This window comes from Blennius ocellaris (assembly GCF_963422515.1).
Source record: "Blennius ocellaris genome assembly, contig: SCAFFOLD_50, whole genome shotgun sequence".
NCBI classification, from domain to species: domain Eukaryota; kingdom Metazoa; phylum Chordata; class Actinopteri; order Blenniiformes; family Blenniidae; genus Blennius; species Blennius ocellaris.
In genome coordinates this window covers 52279-78384 of record NW_027661850.1, presented here as the reverse complement: position 1 = coordinate 78384, position 26106 = coordinate 52279, and the positions used below count along the sequence as shown (strand labels likewise).

Sequence of the window (26106 nt, the reverse complement as noted above, 5' to 3'; positions counted from 1 at the left end):
CCCACCTCACCACCTCACCACCTCACCTCATCACCACCTCACCACCTCACCACCTCACCACCTCACACCTCACCTCATCACCACCTCATCACCACCTCATCACCACCTCACCACCTCACCTCATCACCACCTCACCACCTCACCACCTCACCACCTCACCACCTCACCTCATCACCACCTCACCACCTCACTACCTCATCACCTCACCTCATCACCACCTCACCACCTCACCTCATCACCACCTCACCACCTCACCACCTCACCACCTCACCTCATCACCACCTCACCACCTCACCTCATCACCACCTCACCACCTCACCTCATCACCACCTCACCACCTCACCACCTCACCTCATCACCACCTCACCTCATCACCACCTCACCACCTCACCTCATCACCACCTCACCTCATCACCACCTCACCACCTCACCACCTCACCTCATCACCACCTCACCACCTCACCACCTCACCACCTCACCTCATCACCACCTCACCTCATCACCACCTCACCTCATCACCACCTCACCACCTCACCACCTCACCACTTCACCTCATCACCACCTCACCACCTCATCACCTCACCTCATCACCACCTCACCACCTCACCACCTCACCACCTCACCTCATCACCACCTCACCACCTCACCACCTCACCTCATCACCACTTCACCTCATCACCACCTCACCACCTCATCACCTCACCTCATCACCACCTCACCACCTCACCACCTCACCACCTCACCTCATCACCACCTCACCACCTCATCACCACCTCACCACCTCACTACCTCATCACCTCACCTCATCACCACCTCACCACCTCACCACCTCATCACCACCTCACCACCTCACCACCTCACCACCTCACTACCTCACCACCTCACCTCATCACCACCTCACCACCTCACCACCTCACCTCATCACCACCTCACCACCTCATCATCACCTCACCACCTCACCACCTCATCACCACCTCACCACCTCACCACCTCATCACCACCTCACCACCTCACCTCATCACCACCTCACCACCTCACCACCTCACCACCTCACCTCATCACCACCTCACCACCTCACCACCTCACCTCATCACCACCTCACCACCTCATCACCACCTCACCACCTCACTACCTCATCACCTCACCTCATCACCACCTCACCACCTCATCACCTCACCTCATCACCACCTCACCACCACCTCACTACCTCACCACCTCACCTCATCACCACCTCACCACCTCACCACCTCACCACCTCACCACCTCACCTCATCACCACCTCATCACCTCACCTCATCACCACTTCACCTCCTCACCTCATCATCTTCACTCAGAATAAGCAGTGACTGATCCCTCAACCAGATTAACTTCACATCCTTTTATCTGAATCTCACTCTATGCCGACGATGTGTCTTCCTTTGTGACTGTCAGGGTCTGAAAGTCATCAGCTGACTTGTCCTTCGTTTTTCTGTCCATCCGTGAAGAAACATCACTTTTCTCTCTTCATTCAGGAAACTTGCAAAAAGCTTCACGCCCTCATCGACAAAATAGACGAGGAGAGGTACGACATGTTGTCCAAAGTGGGCAAAGCCGATAAAGAGGTAACAGCCGTGATCAATCCGAGCTGCAGCTGATCAATCGATCAGAAGTGAACGCCGCCATGTTCCCGGCAGATCGACGACCTGAAGATCAAGGTGGTGGACCTGGCTGGCGTGAAGAAACCCGCCCTGAAGAAGGTGCGCATGTCGGCCGACGCCATGCTGAAGGCGCTGCTGGGCTCCAAGCACACCGTCAACCTGGAACTGAGGGCCAACCTGAAGCAGGTCAAGAAGGAGGTGAAGGAGGAGGTGAGTCTGCAGCGGCTCGTCGTCACGGCAATGCCCAACCACCGCTCAACCACCACTCAACCACCACTCAATGACCTCTAAACAACCGCTCAACCACCACTCAACCACCACTCAACCACCGCTCAACCACCACTCAACCACCACTCAATGACCTCTAAACAACCGCTCAACCACCACTCAACCACCACTCAACCACCACTCAACCACCACTCAACCACCGCTCAACCACCACTCAACCACCGCTCAACGACCGCTCAACCACCACTCAACCACCACTCAATGACCTCTCAACCACCACTCAACCACCACTCAATGACCACTCAATGACCTCTCAACCACCACTCAACCACCACTCAATGACCACTCAATGACCACTCAATGACCACTCAATGACCACTCAACCACCACTCAACCACCACTCAATGACCTCTCAACCACCACTCAATGACCTCTCAACCACCACTCAATGACCTCTCAACCACCACTCAACCACCACTCAACCACCACTCAATGACCACTCAATGACCACTCAATGACCACTCAACCACCACTCAACCACCACTCAATGACCTCTCAACCACCACTCAACCACCACTCAATGACCTCTCAACCACCACTCAACCACCACTCAATGACCTCTCAACCACCACTCAACCACCACTCAACCACCACTCAATGACCTCTCAACCACCACTCAACGACCTCTAAACAACCGCTCAATGACCTCTCACCGTCTCACCGTCTCACCGTCTCACCGTCTCACCGTCTCGCTGTCTCACTGTCTCACTGTCTCACCGTCTCGCCGTCTCACCGTCTCGCCGTCTCACTAACTGCTCTGTGTCCTGCAGCCTGCGGAGGCAGTCGGCGACTGGCGTAAGAACATCGAGGACAAAGCTGACAGGAAAAAGATGTTCGAGTCGTCTTAAGAGCTGGACTGGAGTCGTCCTGGGAGCTGGACTGGAGTCGTCCTGGGAGCTGGACTGGAGTCGTCCTGGGAGCTGGACTGGAGTCATCCTGGGAGCTGGACTGGAGTCGTCCTGGGAGCTGGACTGGAGTCGTCCTGGGAGCTGGACTGGAGTCCAGGAGTTTCTAGTGAATTGAGATTCTTGTTTCATTAAAGCTGTGAGTTCCAGCTGCTCTGTCGGCCTGCGTTTGTTCAGTGAGTCGTTTGGAGGACGAGTCACTGCTTCCTGCTCTTTTGGTAAAACCTGCGGTTGTGAGTCGTTCAGGTGGCGACTCAGCGCCGCGCCGCAGAGCCGGGACACCACCAGCAATGTGTGAGTACAAAGTACTGCATTACTGCATTACTGCATTACTGAGTGACGCGTTAATCTAATAGGACCACTTTGTCCAGTCACTAGTAATCTAACGGAGTACTCTTTCTAAACCAGTAATCCCATTAAAGTTACATGTCCATGACAGCGTGTTACTATTGTAGAGTTACTGTTGTAGAGATAATATTGTAGAGATAGTATTGTAGAGTTAATATTGTAGAGTTACTGTTGTAGAGTTAATATTGTAGAGTTAATATTGTAGAGTTAATATTGTAGAGTTAATATTGTAGAGTTAATATTGTAGCAGTGTCCAAGTCTGGACGAGTCTGAATAAGTCAGGATAAGTACTAACAAGTTTGGACAAGTCATGACGAGTCTGATTGAGTCTAGACGAGTCAGGACAAATCTGAAGAAGCTGTACAAGTCTGGACGAGTCCGGACGAGTCAGCAGGAGTCTGATTGAGTAAGGACTAGTCTGAACGAGTCTAGGTGAGTCCAGACGAGTCTAGAATAAAATAAAAATAAATAAATCTGAATAAATCTGGGTGAGTCTTAACGAGTCTAAACAAGTCCGGATGAGTCTGGACGAGGTCAAACGGGTTGAACCACGAGAAACGGTAGAAGACGAAAGTCGCAGGTCAATGTTAACCCTGACTGATTGATTGATTGATTGATTGATTGATTGATTGATTGATTGATTGAGTGATTGAGTGATTGATTGATTGATTGATTGATTGATTGATTGATTGATTGATTGATTGATTGATCATGTCATACTGAAGAAGCTGCAATCTACCAGCAGCCACATGGTGGCAGCAGAGACTGAACTCTTCAAAAAAAGTCATCAAGTCACTTGATGTTTGACACACGACTGATCAGTGATCAATCACGACTGATCAGTGATCAATCACGACTGATCAGTGATCAATCACGACTGATCAGTGATCAATCACGACTGACCAGTGATCAATCACGACTGACCAGTGATCAATCACGACTGACCAGTGATCAATCACGACTGATCAGTGATCAATCACGACTGATCAGTGATCAATCACGACTGATCAGTAATCAATCACGACTGATCACTGATCAATCACGACTGATCAGTGATCAATCACGACTGATCAGTAATCAATCACGACTGACCAGTGATCAATCACGACTGATCAGTGATCAATCACGACTGATCAGTGATCAATCACGACTGATCACTGATCAATCACGACTGACCAGTGATCAATCACGACTGACCAGTGATCAATCACGACTGATCAGTAATCAATCACGACTGATCACTGATCAATCACGACTGATCACTGATCAATCACGACTGATCACTGATCAATCACAACCAATGTTGGATGTTTGGACGGTTGGAGGAAAGTGGTGCCGAGAGAAAAGCACAACTAAACTCCACCCAGAAGATTCCTGGACCATCTGGACCTGGACCTGGTCCTGGTCATGATCCTGGTCCTGGTCCTGGTCCTGGTCCTGGTCCTGGACCTGGACCTGGTCCTGGTCCTGGCCGTGATCCTGGTCCTGGCGGTTCTCCACAGGAAGTCCAGCAGCAGCCAATCAGAGCTCAGGTCTTTATCACTTCCTGTTCCTCCTGCTGGTTCTGAAGAGGTTCTGGCTGCTGATTGGTCCGTCTTGTTTTCTAGAGTCTGTGATGTCATGATGGTCTAGAGAGTTCCGGTCCAGAGCTCCGAGTACTTCCAGGTAAAGTACTTTACTCACCTCATACTTTACTCACCTGACATGAGTACATATGACTGGAACAGCCGGATGTACAAGGAACACCGTGAAAAAACACCTGACACCAAATGAAAACGAACCGAACCAAACAGAACCAAACAGAACCAAACAGAACCGAACCGAACAGAACAGAACCGAACCGAACCGAACAGAACAGAACAGAACAGAACCGAACCGAACCGAACCAATCCAAACCAAACCAAACAGAACAGAACCGAACAGAGACGAACAGAACCGAACCAAACAGAACCGAACAGAACCAAACAGAACCAAACAGAACCGAACAGAGACAAACAGAACCGAACAGAACCAAACAGAACCGAACAGAGATGAACAGAACAGAACCGAACCAAACAGAACCGAACAGAACCAAACAGAACCGAACAGAGACGAACAGAACCGAACCAAACAGAACCGAACAGAACCCGTGGCCCAGCAGCTGAGGTCCAGACTGAGCCGGTCCTCCTGAACCCCTGAGCTCAGTTGGTCTCTGGGATCAGAGCAGATGTGGTCTTTGCACCAGCAGAGGGCAGCAGAGAACCTCAACACATCTAGAACCTCAGAGTTCAGACCTGCAAACTTCATCACAGATCAAATCCACAGCTGAGTCTGAGTCACACCGACCGTTAAACAACTTCTCCTGGATGCTAATCCAATAATGCTCCTGCTAATTAATGCTAATCAGTGCATATTAAGACGTTTCCTCTTCTTCCACCCTGGACGTCTTTCTGGTGGACAGACTGAGTACAATGGAACCTCAAGCCCTTCAAACTAAGAGTAGAACACAATAGAAATACTTTGTTAATCCTAAATACAAAACGCTGATTCACACAGAATTCATTTGGATGTTTGAAGAAAATGTTTGATTGTTTGTCGTTGAGCTAACTGTCATGCTAACATGCTACTACGAAAATCTTAAAATGCTAACGTGCTACCATTCCATTATGCTAACATACTGATGTGCTACCTTGTTAAAATGCTAACATGCTATCATGCTAACATGCTACTAGTACAACATGCTACCATGCTAACATACCACCATGTTAATATACTAACTCACTACCATGCTATGATGCTAGCATGCCAATATGTGACCCTGCTAATATTCTGCCATGCTAACATACTATGAAACTGACATTCTACAATACTAACATGCGATGATACTAGCATGCTACCATGCTACAATGCTAACATGAGAAGAACAAGGAGCCTTCAGACGGCAGAAGCTCCTGAACCGATCAGAACTGTGACAGGGTGAGGGTTGGTTCTCGTTAGCAGTGGTCCCACGCACCCCTACCGCCCCTATCCACTACCGCCCCACAACCACTACCGCCCCACAACCCCTACCGCCCCTAACCACTACCGCCCCACAACCCCTACCGCCCCTAACCACTACCGCCCCACAACCCCTACCGCCCCTAACCACTACCGCCCCACAACCCCTACCACCCCACAACCCCTACCGCCCCTAACCACTACCGCCCCACAACCCCTACCACCCCACAACCCCTACCGCCCCTAACCACTACCGCCCCACAACCCCTACCACCCCACAACCCCTACCGCCCCTAACCACTACCGCCCCACAACCCCTACCGCCCCACAACCCCTACCGCTCCTATCCACTACCACCCTACAACCACTACCGCCCCACAATCACTACCGCCCCTATCCACTACCGCCCCACAACCCCTACCGCCCCTAACCACTACCGCCCCACAACCACTACCGCCCCACAACCCCTACCGCCCCTAACCACTACCACCCTACAACCACTACCGCCCCACAATCACTACCGCCCCTATCCACTACCGCCCCACAACCCCTACCGCCCCTAACCACTACCGCCCCACAACCCCTACCGCCCCACAACCCCTACCGCCCCTAACCACTACCACCCTACAACCACTACCGCCCCACAATCACTACCGCCCCTATCCACTACCGCCCCACAACCCCTACCGCCCCTAACCACTACCGCCCCACAACCCCTACCGCCCCACAACCCCTACCGCCACACAACCACTACCGCCCCACAACCCCTACCGCCCCACAACCACTACCGCCCCTAACCACTACCGCCCCACAACCCCTACCGCCCCACAACCCCTACCGCCCCACAACCCCTACCGCCCCACAACCCCTACCGCCCCACAACCCCTACCGCCCCACAACCCCTACCGCCCCTAACCACTACCACCCTACAACCACTACCGCCCCACAATCACTACCGCCCCTATCCACTACCGCCCCTAACCACTACCGCCCCACAACCCCTACCGCCCCTAACCACTACCACCCTACAACCACTACCGCCCCACAATCACTACCGCCCCTATCCACTACCGCCCCACAACCCCTACCGCCCCTAACCACTACCGCCCCACAACCCCTACCGCCCCACAACCCCTACCGCCACACAACCACTACCGCCCCACAACCCCTACCGCCACACAACCCCTACCGCCCCACAACCCCTACCGCCCCACAACCCCTACCGCCCCACAACCCCTACCGCCCCACAACCCCTACCGCCCCACAACCCCTACCGCCCCTAACCACTACCACCCTACAACCACTACCGCCCCACAATCACTACCGCCCCTATCCACTACCGCCCCTAACCACTACCGCCCCACAACCCCTACCGCCCCTAACCACTACCACCCTACAACCACTACCGCCCCACAATCACTACCGCCCCTATCCACTACCGCCCCACAACCCCTACCGCCCCTAACCACTACCGCCCCACAACCCCTACCGCCCCACAACCCCTACCGCCACACAACCACTACCGCCCCACAACCCCTACCGCCACACAACCCCTACCGCCCCACAACCCCTACCGCCCCACAACCCCTACCGCCCCACAACCCCTACCGCCCCACAACCCCTACCGCCCCACAACCCCTACCGCCCCTAACCACTACCACCCTACAACCACTACCGCCCCACAATCACTACCGCCCCTATCCACTACCGCCCCTAACCACTACCGCCCCACAACCCCTACCGCCCCTAACCACTACCACCCTACAACCACTACCGCCCCACAATCACTACCGCCCCTATCCACTACCGCCCCACAACCCCTACCGCCCCTAACCACTACCGCCCCACAACCCCTACCGCCCCACAACCCCTACCGCCACACAACCACTACCGCCCCACAACCCCTACCGCCCCACAACCACTACCGCCCCTAACCACTACCGCCCCACAACCCCTACCGCCCCACAACCACTACCGCCCCACAACCCCTACCGCCCCACAACCCCTACCGCCCCACAACCCCTACCGCCCCACAACCCCTACCGCCCCACAACCCCTACCGCCCCACAACCCCTACCGCCCCACAACCCCTACCGCCCCACAACCCCTACCGCCCCACAACCACCCCATGACTGTTGTGTAACAATTGCTTAGATTGGGCGGGGAACCCGATCGCCCTGTTCAGTCTTCCCGTGGCAGAAATTTACGAGGTTCCTGGGCGAGTTGCGGTTGGTATTTCTGGAGCCTCCGGCCGATTGGTCTGAAGTGGCAGTGCTACCATAAAGAGGGCCGGCGTTGCTGCTGAGCCAGCACTTCACACCCTATATACCCTGTTTTATCTGTACTGTTCAGGACTTGGCAGCGTCTCGCCCCTTCTTCCTCGCCTCGCTCACGTTCGGTAGGTGCCGCTCTCTGGTCCTCGGGGGTCTCGGCAGGTGGGTTTGTTCCGCACAGGTGACTTTCCTGCTGCGTGTGTGACCTCTGACCTCCGAGGCTGCGCTCACGCTGCGGTAGATAGCCGGGATTGATGGGATTAGAGGGATTAAGGGATTAAGGGGTTTGCTGGCCGACTCTCGGCTCTCTGGACTCGGTCAGGTTTCAGTGGCGACTCGTCAGGAACGGGTTCTTGTGATTTCACTGCTTCATGCTTGTTGAAGTTCTCGGATCTGTGGATTTGTACTGAAGGAAAAATCTTGTGATTAAAGTAAAGTGAATCGTTCCTGCAGGACAATCTGAGAGAAACCAATGAAAAAACATGTAAAACACAAACAACCTGAAGACAAAGTTTGTTCGCTACAGGAAGAGTTTGTTGTCTGTTGACGCGTCGCTGCAGCTTTGCTTGACGTTGTTTGTTTGTTTGTTTGTTGGGACGTGGAGCAGCGTTGTTTGTTTGTTTGTTGGGACGTGGAGCAGCGTTGTTTGTTTGTTTGTTGGGACGTGGAGCAGCGTTGTTTGTTTGTTGGGACGTGGAGCAGCGTTGTTTGTTTGTTTGTTTGTTTGTTGGGACGTGGGAGCAGCGTTATTTGTTTGTTTGTTTGTTTGTTGGGACGTGGGAGCAGCGTTATTTGTTTGTTTGTTTGTTTGTTGGGACGTGGGAGCAGCGTTATTTGTTTGTTTGTTGGACGTGGAGCAGCATTGTTTGTTTGTTTGTTTGTTTGTTGGGACGTGGGAGCAGCGTTATTTGTTTGTTTGTTTGTTTGTTGGGACGTGGGAGCAGCGTTATTTGTTTGTTTGTTGGGACGTGGAGCAGCGTTGTTTGTTTGTTTGTTGGGACGTGGGAGCAGCGTTATTTGTTTGTTTGTTTGTTTGTTGGGACGTGGGAGCAGCGTTATTTGTTTGTTTGTTGGGACGTGGAGCAGCGTTGTTTGTTTGTTTGTTGGGACGTGGAGCAGCGTTGTTTGTTTGTTGGGACGTGGAGCAGCGTTGTTTGTTTGTTTGTTTGTTTGTTGGGACGTGGGAGCAGCGTTATTTGTTTGTTTGTTTGTTTGTTGGGACGTGGGAGCAGCGTTATTTGTTTGTTTGTTTGTTTGTTGGGACGTGGGAGCAGCGTTATTTGTTTGTTTGTTGGGACGTGGAGCAGCATTGTTTGTTTGTTTGTTTGTTTGTTGGGACGTGGGAGCAGCGTTATTTGTTTGTTTGTTTGTTTGTTGGGACGTGGGAGCAGCGTTATTTGTTTGTTTGTTGGGACGTGGAGCAGCGTTGTTTGTTTGTTTGTTGGGACGTGGGAGCAGCGTTATTTGTTTGTTTGTTTGTTTGTTGGGACGTGGGAGCAGCGTTATTTGTTTGTTTGTTGGGACGTGGAGCAGCGTTGTTTGTTTGTTTGTTGGGACGTGGAGCAGCGTTGTTTGTTTGTTGGGACGTGGAGCAGCGTTGTTTGTTTGTTTGTTTGTTTGTTGGGACGTGGGAGCAGCGTTATTTGTTTGTTTGTTTGTTTGTTGGGACGTGGGAGCAGCGTTATTTGTTTGTTTGTTTGTTTGTTGGGACGTGGGAGCAGCGTTATTTGTTTGTTTGTTGGGACGTGGAGCAGCATTGTTTGTTTGTTTGTTGGGACGTGGAGCAGCGTTGTTTGTTTGTTTGTTGGGACGTGGGAGCAGCGTTATTTGTTTGTTTGTTTGTTTGTTGGGACGTGGAGCAGCGTTGTTTGTTTGTTTGTTGGGACGTGGAGCAGCGTTGTTTGTTTGTTTGTTGGGACGTGGAGCAGCGTTGTTTGTTTGTTGGGACGTGGAGCAGCGTTGTTTGTTTGTTGGGACGTGGAGCAGCGTTGTTTGTTTGTTGGGACGTGGAGCAGCGTTGTTTGTTTGTTGGGACGTGGAGCAGCGTTGTTTGTTTGTTTGTTTGTTTGTTTGTTGGGACGTGGAGCAGCGTTGTTTGTTTGTTGGGACGTGGAGCAGCGTTGTTTGTTTGTTGGGACGGGAGCAGCTCGTCCCTGGCGGCGGCGTTCAGAATGTGTCTGCGGTTCCAGGTGCCACATTCCTCCACCATGTTGGAATTCGCCGCTGTTTGGCGCCACGTTCCGTCTCCTGCTGGGGCATTTTGTGCAAAGCTCTTAGGCTGGGGGCAACAAGCTGGATTCCAGGCAGAAGGTCTTCTGGGGGTGTCGGGGGGGGGGGGGGGGTGTCGGGGTGTCGGGGGGGGGGGGGGGGGGCACCGGGGCCCGAGGCATCTGACCCCTCCTGTCCAGAATTAGCGGGTTGTGGTGGAGACCAGTTCTTCAGTGAAACATCCTGCCTTTCCTGTCAGAGGTCAGAAGGGACATGATTGATATTGGGTGGGGGGTCGGGGGGGTCGGGGGGCGGGGGGGGGGGGGGGCGGTGGAGTAATGGGGGGGTCCATGTGCTCTGGCCCTGACTGATGACGGTTCTCTCTCCTCCAGGGTGGAACCTCACCAACAGCCAACATGTCTGAGTGAGTTCTAGTCTTCTTCTTCCTCTTTAGCTTGAATGAAGCATGAAACCTGATCCTTCCTCCTCTTCCTCCTCCTCTTCCTCCTCCTCTTCCTCCTCCTCTTCCTCCTCCTCTTCCTCCTCCTCCTCCTCCTCTTCCTCCTCCTCCTCCTCCTCCTCTTCCTCCTCCTCCTCCTCCTCCTCCTCTTCCTCTTCCTCCTCCTCCTCCTCCTCCTCTTCCTCCTCCTCCTCCTCCTCCTTCTCCTCCTCTTGCTCCTCCTCCTCCTCATCCTCCTCCTCTTCTTCTTCCTCCTCCTCTTCCTCCTGCTCCTCCTCCACTTCCTCCTCCTCCTCTTCCTCTTCCTCCTCCTCCTCCTCCTCCTCCTCCTCCTCCTCCTCCTCCTCCTCCTCCTCCTCCCCAATCCGCCTCCACACTGAAACTCGGCTCTCCATCTGTCAGATGCTTTTATTGTCTCGGGACAGGAAGTCGACCATCAAGACCAACAAGCTGTTGAGAAACAAACAGATCTGATCAATAATCTGTGACAGAGGGTAACCTGAGACCGTTACCATGGGAACCAAACCCGCAGCACACAATTATCACTTTATATATACTTTGTTTGACTTAGATAAATAATGTTCACTGTTTCTATTTCTCAAATTTCAATATGGAGGTCAAACATCAGATTATCAATATGGAGGTCAAATATCAGATTATCAATATGGTCAAATATCAGATTATCAAAATGGTCAAATATCAGATTATCAATATGGTCAAATATCAGATTATCAAATGGTCAAATATCAGATTATCAAAATGGTCAAACATCAGATTATCAATATGGAGGTCAAATATCAGATTATCAATATGGTCAAATATCAGATTATCAAAATGGTCAAATATCAGATTATCAATATGGAGGTCAAATATCAGATTATCAATATGGTCAAATATCAGATTATCAATATGGAGGTCAAATATCAGATTATCAATATGGAGGTCAAACATCAGATTATCAATATGGAGGTCAAATATCAGATTATCAATATGGTCAAATATCAGATTATCAATATGGTCAAATATCAGATTATCAATATGGAGGTCAAATATCAGATTATCAAAATGGTCAAATATCAGATTATCAATATGGAGGTCAAATATCAGATTATCAATATGGTCAAATATCAGATTATCAATATGGTCAAATATCAGATTATCAATATGGAGGTCAAATATCAGATTATCAATATGGAGGTCAAACATCAGATTATCAATATGGAGGTCAAATATCAGATTATCAATATGGTCAAATATCAGATTATCAATATGGAGGTCAAACATCAGATTATCAATATGGAGGTCAAATATCAGATTATCAATATGGTCAAATATCAGATTATCAAAATGGTCAAATATCAGATTATCAATATGGAGGTCAAGTATCAGATTATCAATATGGAGGTCAAATATCAGATTATCGGCTGGATGAATGACAGTTCTGATCAAACAAAAGATTTTCAAATTAAAAGTCTGAAAATGTACAGAAGTGTCTCTGACTGAGTTCCGATCATCTGCTTGTGGTTCAATACGAGAGGGTAGAAGTTGGACGGTGAGACGTCTGTCCTGTCAGGACGTCCGTCTTCTGCTTCAGTTCCGCCGAGACGCAACAGTTGCTGCAGTAAAAGTTAGGAGGAGTCAGAGGATCGTGTTTCTGTGGAGACGTGAACATGTTCAGTCTGAAGGTCAACATGTGGCAGCAGCTGACGGAGAAACTCCCTGCAGCCCCGGGAGATGCTAGCTTTAGCTTTAGCTTTAGCTTTGGCTTCAGCATTCAAACAACCAGAAATGCCTTCATGTAAGAAAACCAGAATCCAGGTCATACTGACCAATAAGAGTCTGCAGAAACGCTTTTCTATTTACATTTCTTTTATGTGTTCATTACAAACGTGAGGCAGTTCAATCCATTAGCCTAGCCTAGCATACAGAGCGGATGGTACTTCGGCCATTTAGTAGTTTGATAAAGAGGAACTGTGATAATGGTGTCTTACACTAGTGTTGGGACTGTTAGCCTAGCCTAGCCTAGCCTGGAGAAAAAACAATGCTAATGCTAATATCACCGAACCAGAAGGACTGATAAAAGCTATAGCTAGCAGGTGATTAGCATAACTTAGCACAAAGAAGACGTGAGGTGACATCACATTTTGATTATTTATACGATTCATTGTCCACAACACTACACTGTGATGGTTGTCATGGTTACATAACACCACACTGTGATGGTTGTCATGGTTACATAACACTACACTGTGATGGTTGTCATGGTTACATAACACCACACTGTGATGGTTGTCATGGTTACATAACACCACACTGTGATGGTTGTCATGGTTACATAACACTACACTGTGATGGTTGTCATGGTTACATAACACCACACTGTGATGGTTGTCATGGTTACATAACACTACACTGTGATGGTTGTCATGGTTACATAACACCACACTGTGATGGTTGTCATGGTTACAACTGTGTAGATGCAACTGTATGTTTATTGTTGATGTTGAGAAATACAACGATTGAAAAACGAGGGTAAAAGTCTGGCTAACGTTTAGCATTAGCATTAGCATTAGCATTGGCATGGTAGAAACATCTTATTTCCTGATCTGTTGAATTTGAAGAACGAAGTTCATCTATTTTAAAAGTGTTTGTTAAAGTGATTGAAGCTGAACGACGTTGTTTCTCCTCAGAGGAAAGAAAATGACGTCCAGCCGCCGGCATCACCTGAAGGTGAGGAACCACGTCCTCATGGGGCTTCCTGTCCCCAACTTCCTGTCCCCAGCTTCCTGTCCACAACTTCCTGTCCACAGCTTCCTGTCCACAACTTCCTGTCCCCAACTTCCTGTCCACAGCTTCCTGTCCACTGCTTCCTGTCCCCAACTTCCTGTCCCCAGCTTCCTGTCCACAACTTCCTGTCCACAGCTTCCTGTCCACAACTTCCTGTCCCCAACTTCCTGTCCACAGCTTCCTGTCCACTGCTTCCTGTCCCCAACTTCCTGTCCCCAGCTTCCTGTCCACAACTTCCTGTCCCCAACTTCCTGTCCCCAGCTTTCTGTCCCCAGCTTCCTGTCCCCAACTTCCTGTCCACAACTTCTTGTCCACTACTTCCTGTCCCCGGCTTCCTGTCCCCGGCTTCCTGTCCCCGGCTTCCTGTCCACAGCTTCCTGTCCCCAGCTTCCTGTCCCCAGCTTCCTGTCCACTGCTTCCTGTCCACTGCTTCTTGTCCCCAGCTCCCTGTCCCCAGCTTCCTGTCCCCAGCTCCTTGTCCCCAGCTCCCTGTCCACAGCTTCCTGTCCCCAGCTTCCTGCCCCGGCTTCCTGTCCCCAGCTTCCTGTCCCCAACTTCCTGTCCCCGGCTTCCTGTCCCCAGCTTCCTGTCCCCAGCTCCCTGTCCACAGCTCCCTGTCCACTGCTTCCTGTCCCCAGCTCCCTGTCCACAGCTTCCTGTTTCCTGTCCCCTGCAGAGCCTGATGCTGCAGATCGCCGCCAGCTGGCTGGAGCAGGAGAAGAAGGACATCCAGGAGACGAAGGATTCCTACATGAGCCAGAACTGCCCGGACCCGGACCTCAGCGGAGACCAGGCCGCCCTCATGGTGAGGCCCTGCAGAACCAGGCCCTGCAGAACCAGGCCCTGTAGAACCAGGCCCTGCAGAACCAGGCCAAGACACTAATGTAACCTAATGTAATGTAATCTAGGGAGAGAGAGGAGTGAGGGCAGCGTGGTCTTCCTCAGTGAGACGAAGGCAGCGTCAGTCTTAACAGACACTAGCATGTTCCCTACAGACGCTAGCGTGTTCCCTACAGACGCTAGCATGTTCCCTACAGACACTAACATGTTCCCTACAGACGCTAGCATGTTCCCTACAGACACTAACATGTTCCCTACAGACGCTAGCATGTTCCCTACAGACGCTAGCATGTTCCCTACAGACGCTAGCGTGTTCCCTACAGACGCTAGCATGTTCCCTACAGACACTAACATGTTCCCTACAGACGCTAGCATGTTCCCTACAGACACTAACATGTTCCCTACAGACGCTAGCATGTTCCCTACAGACGCTAGCATGTTCCCTACAGACACTAGCATGTTCCCTACAGACGCTAGCGTGTTCCCTACAGACGCTAGCATGTTCCCTACAGACACTAACATGTTCCCTACAGACGCTAGCATGTTCCCTACAGACACTAACATGTTCCCTACAGACGCTAGCATGTTCCCTACAGACGCTAGCATGTTCCCTACAGACGCTAGCATGTTCCCTACAGACACTAACATGTTCCCTACAGACGCTAGCATGTTCCCTACAGACGCTAGCATGTTCCCTACAGACGCTAGCATGTTCCCTACAGACACTAACATGTTCCCTACAGACGCTAGCATGTTCCCTACAGATGCTAACATGTTCCCTACAGACGCTAGCATGTTCCCTACAGATGCTAACATGTTCCCTACAGGCGCTAACATGTTCCCTACAGATGTTAGCATGTTCCCTACAGATGCTAACATGTTCCCTACAGATGCTAACATGTTCCCTACAGATGCTAACATGTTCCCTACAGACGCTAACATGTTCCCTACAGATGCTAACATGTTCCCTACAGATGCTAACATGTTCCCTACAGATGCTAACATGTTCCCTACAGATGCTAACATGTTCCCTACAGACGCTAACATGTTCCCTACAGATGCTAACATGTTCCCTACAGATGCTAACATGTTCCCTACAGACGCTAACATGTTCCCTACAGATGCTAACATGTTCCCTACAGATGCTAGCGTCTTCCTCACTAGGAACTAATGTTCCGGTGTTTCTCCAGGAACTGTGTAAGAAGCTGCACCAGGCCATCGACAAGGTGGACGACGAGCGTTATGACGCCGAGGCCAAAGTCACCAAAGCGGATAAAGAGGTAAAGCTGCTGCAGCTTCCAGGACGGGAAAGATTAACCAGGTTAACCAGGTTAACCAGGTTAACCAGGTTAAGCAGGTTAAGCAGGTCAACCAGGTTAAGCAGTGACTCTCCCCGGTGCGGGTTACCGGAGGAGGAAGATGCTCTATCGTGGCCTCAGGGGCCAGTAGTCCTGGCAGTGTGATCACGTCCTCCACCTCGTCGCCGTCGCCCTCTGGTGGACGGCGTCGGTGAGAGGACGGACGTTTGTCTCCCGGCAGATCGAGGACCTGAAGCTGAAGGTGGTGGAGCTCGCCGGCGTCAAGAAGCCGGCGCTGAAGAAGGTGCGCATGTCGGCCGACGCCATGCTGCAGGCGCTGCTGGGGGGCAAGCACAAGGTCACCATGGACCTCAGGTCCAACCTCAAGCAGGTCAAGAAGGAGGTGAAGGAGGAGGTGAGTCTGCAGGGGTGGCCTGGGGGGGAGGGGGGGGCTGGGGGGGGCACCGTCACCATCGTCTTCATCACTGCTGAGTCTGTGGAGACGGCAGCTTGATTCACAATCACCCAGTCTGAGGGTACCCCTGACCTTGACCTCTGACCTCTGTCTTTGACCTCTGTCTGTTGACCTCTGTCCTCTGTCCATTGACCTCTGACCTCTGTCTGTTGACCTCTGTCTGTTGACCTCTGTCCTCTGTCCATTGACCTCTGTCCTCTGTCCGTTGACCTCTGTCCTCTGTCTGTTGACCTCTGACCTCTGTCTGTTGACCTCTGACCTCTGTCTGTTGACCTCTGTCCTCTGTCTGTTGACCTCTGTCTGTTGACCTCTGACCTCTGTTGACCTCTGTCCTCTGTCCATTGACCTCTGTCTGTTGACCTCTGACCTCTGTCCGTTGACCTCTGTCCTCTGTCTGTTGACCTCTGACCTCTGGCCAGTTGAAGGTTCACAATCCCTCCGTCTTGCACATGCTCAGTTTGCGCTCCAGCTGCTCGTCTCTCGTCTCCATGGTTACGAGCAGTGCCATGTGTTCCTAATAAAGTGGCCGATGGGTCCTGTCTGTCCCGGTGGTGACGTCTGTCCCCGGTGGTGACGTCTGTCCCGGTGGTGACGTCTCTCCCGGTGGTGACGTCTGTCCCCGGTGGTGACGTCTGTCCCCGGTGGTGACGTCTGTCCCGGTGGTGACGTCTCTCCCGGTGGTGACGTCTGTCCCCGGTGGTGACGTCTGTCCCGGTGATGACGTCTCTCCCGGTGGTGACGTCTGTCCCGGTGATGACGTCTCTCCCGGTGGTGACGTCTGTCCCGGTGGTGACGTCTGTCCCCGGTGGTGACGTCTGTCCCGGTGGTGACGTCTGTCCCCGGTGGTGACGTCTGTCCCGGTGGTGACGTCTGTCCCCGGTGGTGACGTCTGTCCCCGATGGGTCCTGTCTGTCCCGGTGGTGACGTCTGTCCCGGTGGTGACGTCTGTCCCGGTGGTGACGTCTGTCCCGGTGGTGACGTCTGTCCCCGGTGGTGACGTCTGTCCCGGTGGTGACGTCTCTCCCGGTGGTGACGTCTGTCCCCGGTGGTGACGTCTGTCCCGGTGATGACGTCTCTCCCGGTGGTGACGTCTGTCCCGGTGGTGACGTCTGTCCCCGGTGGTGACGTCTGTCCCGGTGGTGACATCTGTCCCCGGTGGTGACGTCTGTCCCGGTGGTGACGTCTGTCCCCGGTGGTGACATCTGTCCCCGGTGGTGACGTCTGTCCCGGTGGTGACGTCTGTCCCCGGTGGTGACGTCTGTCCCGGTGGTGATGTCTGTCCTTTGCTTCCAGTCCACAGAAGCCGTGGGCGACTGGCGTAAGAACATTGAGGACAAGGCCGACAGGAAGAAGATGTTCGAGACGTCCTAAGAGCCGCAGGACCGTCATGTTTTTACACTTCCTTGTTCCTCTTGGACGCGGTGAGACACTGAACCCAACTCCTCGTCCTCGTCCTTGTTTGGTTCCTGGCGGACAAACAAACTTCAAAATGTACAGATTTTCATGCAAAACATAGAAATAAACATTTTAAAGTAAGCAGGAAACTGTTTGTTACTTTTATCCTGGATCGTACGAAGCAACGCTAACAAACAGATATACGTTTATATAAATGTATATGTTCTTCAAAGGCCTCCCTAGCTGCTCACCAACAACCCTAACCAACAAATAGATCAAAGCTGTTAAAATAGCTGAGAATGGCTTGAAAAGAAAAAGCTAACATAGCTTGAAGCTAAAGCTAACACTAAAAAGGCTAAAGTTTTGAAACATCAAAATTCTGAACAGATCAGAATCTTAAAATTTCCACCATGTAGCCTATTCTCATGCTATGCTAACATGCTAACAGTTGTCATCATGTGATTAGCATTGTTTCACTCTGGCTTTATGATTTCGGTTGTTCTGTAACGAGCTCGATAGCAGCTAGCGGCATTTCGTCAGCTTTCGCTTCGGCGATGATCAAACCAGCGCTTAGCAGTGGTTAGCAGCGGTTTGCAGCAGTTAGCAGCGGTTAGCAGTGGTTAGCAATGGTTAGCAGCAGTTAGCAGCGGTTAGCAGTGGTTAGCAATGGTTAGCAGCAGTTAGCAGCGGTTAGCAGTGGTTAGCAATGGTTAGCAGCGGTTAGCTGTGGTTAGCAGCGGTTAGCAGCGGTTAGCAGGGGTTAGCAGTAGTTAGCAGTGGTTAGCAGCTGTTAGTAGCGGTTAGCAGCTGTTAGTAGTCGGTTAGCAGCTGTTAGCTCACAGGAAGCTTGTGAGTCGACCTCCAGACTTTGCTGAAAAGATTTGACATTTTTAAAAGTTGGTGGAACGTGATCAGTGGTGGTGTTCTGATGGAGGATGGTGGAGGATGGTGGAGGATGGTGGAGGAAGGTGGAGGAAGGTGGAGGATGGAGGAGGATGGTGGAGGAAGGTGGAGGATGGTGGAGGATGGTGGAGGATGGTGGAGGATGGTGGAGGAAGGTGGAGGAATGTGGTCGGCGGTGGTTGACAAGCGCCGGCAGTGTGATCCCGCTCTGCCCCCAGAGCAGGATGAGACTGGGGGGGCGGCGGTCTGCGGAGCAGGATGAGACTGGGGGGGCGGCGGTCTGCGGAGCAGGAATGGCTGAAGGGTATTTCAGGACCCGCCGGCCGATTGGTCGGCGGGGAAGCATTCCCTTAAAGAGGACTGACGTGGGGACGAGGCGTCGCCGTCCTGCATATATACCTGTTTGATTTGTCTCCGTCGCGCCGCTGGCAGTGTCTCCTGTCCTCCGACTGACTCGTCCTCCTCCTGTCTCGGTGAGAAACTCTCTTCTTCTTCCACCTTCTCCTTCTCCTCCTCCTCCAGCTTCTCTGCCTTCAGCATCTTTTTGTCCTCTGGCGGTTAAACTGCGTGACCTTTGACCCGCCGCTCGGCTTTTGTGCGATTTGACCTTTTCCCCCCCCGGCGTTCTGAATTTACGAGCAGCTCCTCGCTTCTGCCTGGAGCTCGGCGGAGAAAGTGAGTGTTGAACCTGTCGGCTCCTCGTGACGTCCCGACGGAACCTCCGACGTCCCGACGGAACCCCCGACGTCCCGACAGAACCTCCGACGTCCCGACGGAACCCCCGACGTCCCGACAGAACCCCCGACGTCCCGACAGAACCCCCGACATCCCGACGGAACCCTCGACGTCCCGACGGAACCCCCGACGTCCCGACAGAACCCCCGACGTCCCGACAGAACCCCCGACATCCCGACAGAACCCCCGACATCCCGACAGAACCTCCGACGTCCCGACAGAACCCCCGACGTCCCGACAGAACCTCCGATCGCGAGCACCGCCGGTTCTGCCGTCACTCGTTCTGCTCTGGAAGCTAATCTGTGTGGGAGAAAATATCTGACGCGTAAAAGTAACGTGAAACTGATGAAATCCGTTAAAGTGAATGTTGATGTGGATTAAAAAAAGCTTCCTAGCAGCTCAGGTTTAGCGGACGCCGCCGTGTCCTTCATGATATTCTGGGTAAATTAACGCCGACTCAGCGCTCATAAAAACGCCGACACCGGATCCCGACGTCCCAGATTAGTTCAGCCGACGTCGCCCGTCCTCCTCCGGCTGTGAGCTCGGATCGCCTTACCGGGAAGGAATGTGTGGCGGCGCGGCGGCGCTGGAAAAATGCTGATCTGAGAGAATCTGGAGGAGGAACCAGAACAGCCGGAGCTCAGCGTCTCAGCGTCTGTCTGTCTCTTCGTCTCTTCGTCCAGGCTGTCCCCCACCTGCACCGCCAACATGTCTGAGTAAGTCCTACGCCTTACACCTCCACCACCTTACACCTGCACCGCCTTACACCTCCACCTCTATACACCTGCACCGCCAACATGTCTGAGTAAGTCCCCGCTCTGCCTTACACCTGCAACTCTATACACCTCCACCACCTTACAGCACCTTACACCACCTTACACCACCTTACACCACCTTTCACCTCCACCACCTTACAGCACCTTACACCATCTAAGATCAGATGAGATGAGATGAGATGAGATAAGCCTTTATTGATCTCACAATGGAGAAATGTACCTTACACCACCTTACACCTCCACCACCTTGCACCACCTTACACCACCTTGCAGCTCCACCAGGTACAGCTGCTCCTGACAGTCTGCCTCAGATGGTTCTACCGTCACGGTTCTAGCAGATCTACTGTGTTCACTTCTGCTCGTCAACATAACAACTGTTTGTGAACGTATGAAACTCAATTCAACTGAAGTTAATGAATCAGTTGCTGGAAAACGAGAACGAGCCAACAAAGTGTTTGTATCCATCGCAAATTGTGCCGCTCTTATTGTGAAGGCGAACTCTGCACTGGACAACATTCACACACAAACATCGACGCGTCGTCTTTTTATAGACGAGTCCGTGTTGAAAGGAAGGGAAAACAAGTCTGATCAACAATGTTGATTTGTGGGAGGGTTCATCATGTGGTCTCTTTAAGGCCCCTCCCCCTTCCTCTGATTGGCCGAACATATTCTGAGACAGCACCATATAAGGAAGTCAAGCTTGTTACGACGTGTTACGACTTGTTTCTCACATGAATTTCTTCTTTACAAAACATCTAAAGGTCCGACGTTATCCGTCAGACGCCGATCGGATTGTCTCTCTACTTCCTGTCCTACCGTATCGTCTCTAATAGACGAGCCTCTTTTCCCAAGATGTGGAGCAGAAGAAAGAACAAACTTCACCACTTCAAAACACATGATATCTAGTGGCGGGTGGAAAAAGACACAAACCATTTGAATTATTTTGTGAGTTATTTTAATCTTAACACCCGAACACCAGCAGACGTTCTATTGTTTTGATGGACTAGAACCTGTTAATGGAGGGAAGAACTGCAACGACAGGTGGAGAACCGCTGCCTCTGGTTCCTCACTGAGGCTCATGTACTGACACAATTTAATCAGTCTTAACAGTCGCTAACATGTTCCCTACAGTCGCTAACATGTTCCCTACAGTCGCTAACATGTTCCCTACAGTCGCTAACATGTTCCCTACAGACGCTAACATGTTCCCTACAGGCGCTAACATGTTCCCTACAGGCGCTAACATGTTCCCTACAGACACTAGCATGTTCCCTACAGGCGCTAACATGTTCCCTACAGGCGCTAACATGTTCCCTACAGACGCTAACATGTTCCCTACAGACGCTAACATGTTCCCTACAGGCGCTAACATGTTCCCTACAGACGCTAACATGTTCCCTACAGGCGCTAACATGTTCCCTACAGTCGCTAACATGTTCCCTACAGACGCTAACATGTTCCCTACAGACGCTAACATGTTCCCTACAGTCGCTCACATGTTCCCTACAGACACTAGCATGTTCCCTACAGATGTGCCTTGTGGGAACTGTACGATATCTTAACGTTTTGATGGTGAATATAAAAGATAACTTTTCTCTACAACAGGAAGAAGATGACTTCCAGCCGCAGGCATCACCTGAAGGTAAACCAACAAACCCATTTCCTGTCTGATCCTCTGAACTTCCTGTCTGACCTTCTGAACTTCCTGTGCGATCCTCTGAACTTCCTGTCTGACCCTCTGAACTTCCTGTCTGACCCTTTGAACTTCCTGTCTGATCCTCTGAACTTCCTGTCTGACCCTTTGAACTTCCTGTCTGACCCTTTAAACTTCCTCTCTGACCCTCTGAACTTCCTGTCTGACCCTTTGAACTTCCGGTGTGACCCTCTGAACTTCCGGTGTGACCCTCTAAACTTCCTGTCTGACCCTCTGAACTTCCTGTCTGACCCTCTGAACTTCCTGTCTGACCCTCTGAACTATTGTTTCCGACTAACTTCATGTGTCCATGCTGTTTCATGTTTTCACGCCGGTTCATGTTTCCACGCCGTTCCAGAGCCTGATCCTCCAGATCGCTCAGAACTGGATCGAGGCGGAGAAGAAGGAGAACGTGGCGACGAAAGAAGCCTACATGGCAGAACACTGTCCTGCACCTGACATGAGTGGAGACCAGGCTGCTCTCATGGTGAGGAGATACACCCATTAATACTCACTAATACGCACTAGTACCCATTAATACTCACTAATACCCATTAATACTCATTAACACTCATCAATAGTCACTAATACCCATTAATACTCACTAATACACAATAATACCCATTAATACTAATTAATACTCACCAATACCCATTAATACTCACTAATACTCATTAATACTCACTAATACTCACTAATACCCATTCATACTCATTAATACCCATTAATACTCATTAATACTCACTAATACCAATATACTCATTAATACTCACTAATACTCACTAATATCTATTAATACTCACTAATACCCATTAATGCCCATTAATACTCACTATTACTCATTATTACTCACTAATACCATCAATACTCACTAATACTCATTATTACTCACTAATGCCCATTAATACTCATTATTACTCATTAATACTCACTAATACTCATCAATACTCACTAATACTCACTAATACTCACTAATACTCAATCATACTCACTAATACTCATTAATACTCACGAATACCCACTAATAATCATTAATACTCATTAATACTCAACACTACTCACAAATACAATTTCTTATAACATTCAACACTACTCACAAATACATACAGATACTCAAACATATTCAACATGACTCAAAAAAAGTCAGCAGTACGCAACAATACTCAAAGCTACTCCACACTACTTTCAGCCAGCGCTGGAATTCCTCCAGTTCAGAGGGAATTCCTGTAGTTCAGAGTGAATTCAGTTCAGAGTGAATTCAGTTCAGAGTGAATTCCTTTGGTTCAGAGTGAATTCCTGTAGTTCAGAGTGAATTCAGTTCAGAGTGAATTCCTGTAGTTCAGAGTGAATTCAGTTCAGAGTGAATTCAGTTCAGAGTGAATTCAGTTCAGAGTGAATTCAGTTCAGAGTGAATTCCTTTGGTTCAGAGTGAATTCCTGTAGTTCAGAGTGAATTCAGTTCAGAGTGAATTCCTGTAGTTCAGAGTGAATTCAGTTCAGAGTGAATTCAGTTCAGAGTGAATTCAGTTCAGAGTGAATTCAGTTCAGAGTGAATTCCTTTGGTTCAGAGTGAATTCAGTTCAGAGTGAATTCCTGTAGTTCAGAGTGAATTCAGTTCAGAGTGAATTCCTTTGGTTCAGAGTGAATTCAGTTCAGAGTGAATTCCTGTAGTTCAGAGTGAATTCAGTTCAGAGTGAATTCCTGTAGTTCAGTGTGAATTCAGTTCAGAGTGAATTCCTGTAGTTCAGAGTGAATTCCTGTAGTTCAGAGTGAATTCAGTTCAGAGTGAATTCCTGTAGTTCAGAGTGAATTAAGTTCAGAGTGAATTCCTGTAGTTCAGAGTGAATTCAGTTCAGAGTGAATTCCTGTAGTTCAGAGTGAATTCAGTTCAGAGTGAATTCAGTTCAGAGTGAATTCAGTTCAGAGTGAATTCAGTTCAGAGTGAATTCCTTTGGTTCAGAGTGAATTCAGTTCAGAGTGAATTCCTGTAGTTCAGAGTGAATTCAGTTCAGAGTGAATTCCTGTAGTTCAGTGTGAATTCAGTTCAGAGTGAATTCCTGTAGTTCAGAGTGAATTCCTGTAGTTCAGAGTGAATTAAGTTCAGAGTGAATTCCTGTAGTTCAGAGTGAATTCAGTTCAGAGTGAATTCCTGTAGTTCAGAGTGAATTCAGTTCAGAGTGAATTCAGTTCAGAGTGAATTCAGTTCAGAGTGAATTCAGTTCAGAGTGAATTCCTTTGGTTCAGAGTGAATTCAGTTCAGAGTGAATTCCTTTGGTTCAGAGTGAATTCAGTTCAGAGTGAATTCCTTTGGTTCAGAGTGAATTCAGTTCAGAGTGAATTCCTTTGGTTCAGAGTGAATTCAGTTCAGAGTGAATTCCTGTAGTTCAGAGTGAATTCAGTTCAGAGTGAATTCAGTTCAGAGTGAATTCAGTTCAGAGTGAATTCCTGTAGTTCAGAGTGAATTCAGTTCAGAGTGAATTCCTGTAGTTCAGAGTGAATTCCTGTAGTTCAGAGTGAATTCAGTTCAGAGTGAATTCCTGTAGTTCAGAGTGAATTCAGTTCAGAGTGAATTCCTGTAGTTCAGAGTGAATTCCTGTAGTTCAGAGTTAATTCCTGTAGTTCAGAGTGAATTCAGTTCAGAGTGAATTCCTGTAGTTCAGAGTGAATTCCTGTAGTTCAGAGTGAATTCAGTTCAGAGTGAATTCCTGTAGTTCAGAGTGAATTCCTGTAGTTCAGAGTGAATTCAGTTCAGAGTGAATTCCTCTGGTTCAGAGTGAATTCAGTTCAGAGTGAATTCCTGTAGTTCAGCGAGACCCAGGGCAGTGAGGCCCGGGTTTAGAACCGATGAGGTCCTGGACTGAGGCCTTGTGTCCGCAGGAGACCTGCAAGAAGCTCCAGGCCGTCATCGACCGGATCGACGAGGAACGCTACGACATCGCCGCCAAAGTGCAGAAGGCCGACAAGGAGGTAACGGTTCTCCGCCGGGCTGCAGAACCCGGAGGAGGGACAGGAAGTCACTGTGTTCTCCTGCAGATCGAGGACCTGAACATCAAAGTGGTGGACCTGAGGGGCGTGAAGAAGCCGGCCCTGAAGAAGGTCCGCATGTCGGCCGACTCCATGCTGCAGGCCCTGCTGGGCTCCAAGCACAAGGTCACCATGGACCTCAGGTCCAACCTCAAGCAGGTCAAGAAGGAGGTGAAGGAGGAGGTGAGTCACCAGGAGGAGGAGGATCCAACAAACAGCTTCACCTGGGCCACGAGTAGTGAGAGTAGTGAGAGTAATCAGAGTACATAACAGGGCGTGTCGTTGTTTCCCTGCAGCCGACAGAAGCCGTGGGCGACTGGCGTAAAAACATCGAGGACAAAGCCGACAGGAAGAAGATGTTCGAGTCGTCCTAAACTTCTCCTCAGGCTGAACGGAGGCTGAAGCTCCGCCCAGGGGCGGGGCCTCCGCCCAGGGGAGGGGCTTCTGCCCAGGGGAGTGCCCTCTTCCCAGGGGCGGGTCCTCAACCCAGGGGAGGGGCTTCTTTTGGGGGGGTTTTTTGCACTGTGTTTTTTTGTGGGGGGGTGGGGGGGGGTGCTGGTTCACACACCAAGTCTTTAAATCCACAGGTTTTCATCCAGTCACACACAAACAACCATGTTGAAATATAATAAAGTCAAAATGTGGAAGAAACAACTTGAGTGTCTTTTTCTTGCGTTTTGTTCTGATGAACATCAAAGTCTTCCTCCATGGATTCACTCCGTCACATCAAAGTCTTCCTCCATGGATTCACGCCGTCACATCAAAGTCTTCCTCCATGGATTCACGCCATCACATCAAAGTCTTCCTCCATGGATTCACGCCGTCACATCAAAGTCTTCCTCCATGGATTCACGCCATCACATCAAAGTCTTCCTCCATGGATTCACGCCGTCACATCAAAGTCTTCCTCCGTGGATTCACGCCGTCACATCAAAGTCTTCCTCCATGGATTCACGCCGTCACATCAAAGTCTTCCTCCATGGATTCACGCCGTCACATCAAAGTCTTCCTCCATGGATTCACGCCGTCACATCAAAGTCTTCCTCCATGGATTCACGCCATCACATCAAAGTCTTCCTCCATGGA

General features: G+C 50.4%; 3 protein-coding genes across 6 annotated transcripts in view; all 3 read left to right on the top strand.

The window, feature by feature from the left end:
• The window catches only part of LOC308148736 (troponin I, fast skeletal muscle-like), a gene marked incomplete at its 5' end in the record, with an annotated part of 12000 nt that extends 9021 nt beyond the window's left edge, over nt 1–2979 (top strand). Inside the window, 3 exons of the mRNA XM_080522239.1 lie at nt 1432–1601; nt 1674–1847; nt 2696–2979. Coding sequence (XP_080378365.1) covers nt 1432–1601; nt 1674–1847; nt 2696–2773 — 422 coding nt within the window. The 3' untranslated portion in view covers nt 2774–2979. The remainder of the gene's footprint in view (nt 1–1431; nt 1602–1673; nt 1848–2695) is intronic.
• Nucleotides 2980–3118: 139 nt separating this feature from the next.
• LOC308148742 (troponin I, fast skeletal muscle-like) lies at nt 3119–18031 on the top strand. 3 transcript variants are annotated; one of them, XM_080522245.1, is made up of 8 exons: nt 3119–4710; nt 4786–4843; nt 11028–11059; nt 13786–13825; nt 14559–14687; nt 15913–16002; nt 16262–16435; nt 17789–18031. In XM_080522245.1, exons 3-8 carry the CDS (start codon nt 11052–11054, stop codon nt 17864–17866), a joined length of 519 nt encoding a protein of 172 aa, XP_080378371.1. In that variant the 5' UTR covers nt 3119–4710; nt 4786–4843; nt 11028–11051; the 3' UTR covers nt 17867–18031. The 3 variants fall into 3 exon arrangements, with proteins under 3 accessions (XP_080378371.1, XP_080378372.1, XP_080378370.1); XM_080522244.1 differs by lacking the exons at nt 3119–4710; nt 4786–4843 and adding exons at nt 10434–10475; nt 10517–10616; XM_080522246.1 differs by lacking the exons at nt 3119–4710; nt 4786–4843 and adding an exon at nt 8547–8552.
• Nucleotides 18032–19176: 1145 nt separating this feature from the next.
• Nucleotides 19177–25534, top strand: LOC308148743 (troponin I, fast skeletal muscle-like). 2 transcript variants are annotated; one of them, XM_080522247.1, is made up of 7 exons: nt 19177–19266; nt 20212–20244; nt 21910–21946; nt 22356–22484; nt 24874–24963; nt 25030–25203; nt 25317–25533. In XM_080522247.1, the coding sequence occupies exons 2-7, from the start codon at nt 20237–20239 to the stop codon at nt 25392–25394; spliced, it is 516 nt and encodes a 171-aa protein (XP_080378373.1). In that variant the 5' UTR covers nt 19177–19266; nt 20212–20236; the 3' UTR covers nt 25395–25533. The 2 variants fall into 2 exon arrangements, with proteins under 2 accessions (XP_080378373.1, XP_080378374.1); XM_080522248.1 differs by lacking the exon at nt 19177–19266 and having other exon boundaries at nt 20217–20333; nt 25317–25534.
• Nucleotides 25535–26106: the final 572 nt, after the last annotated feature.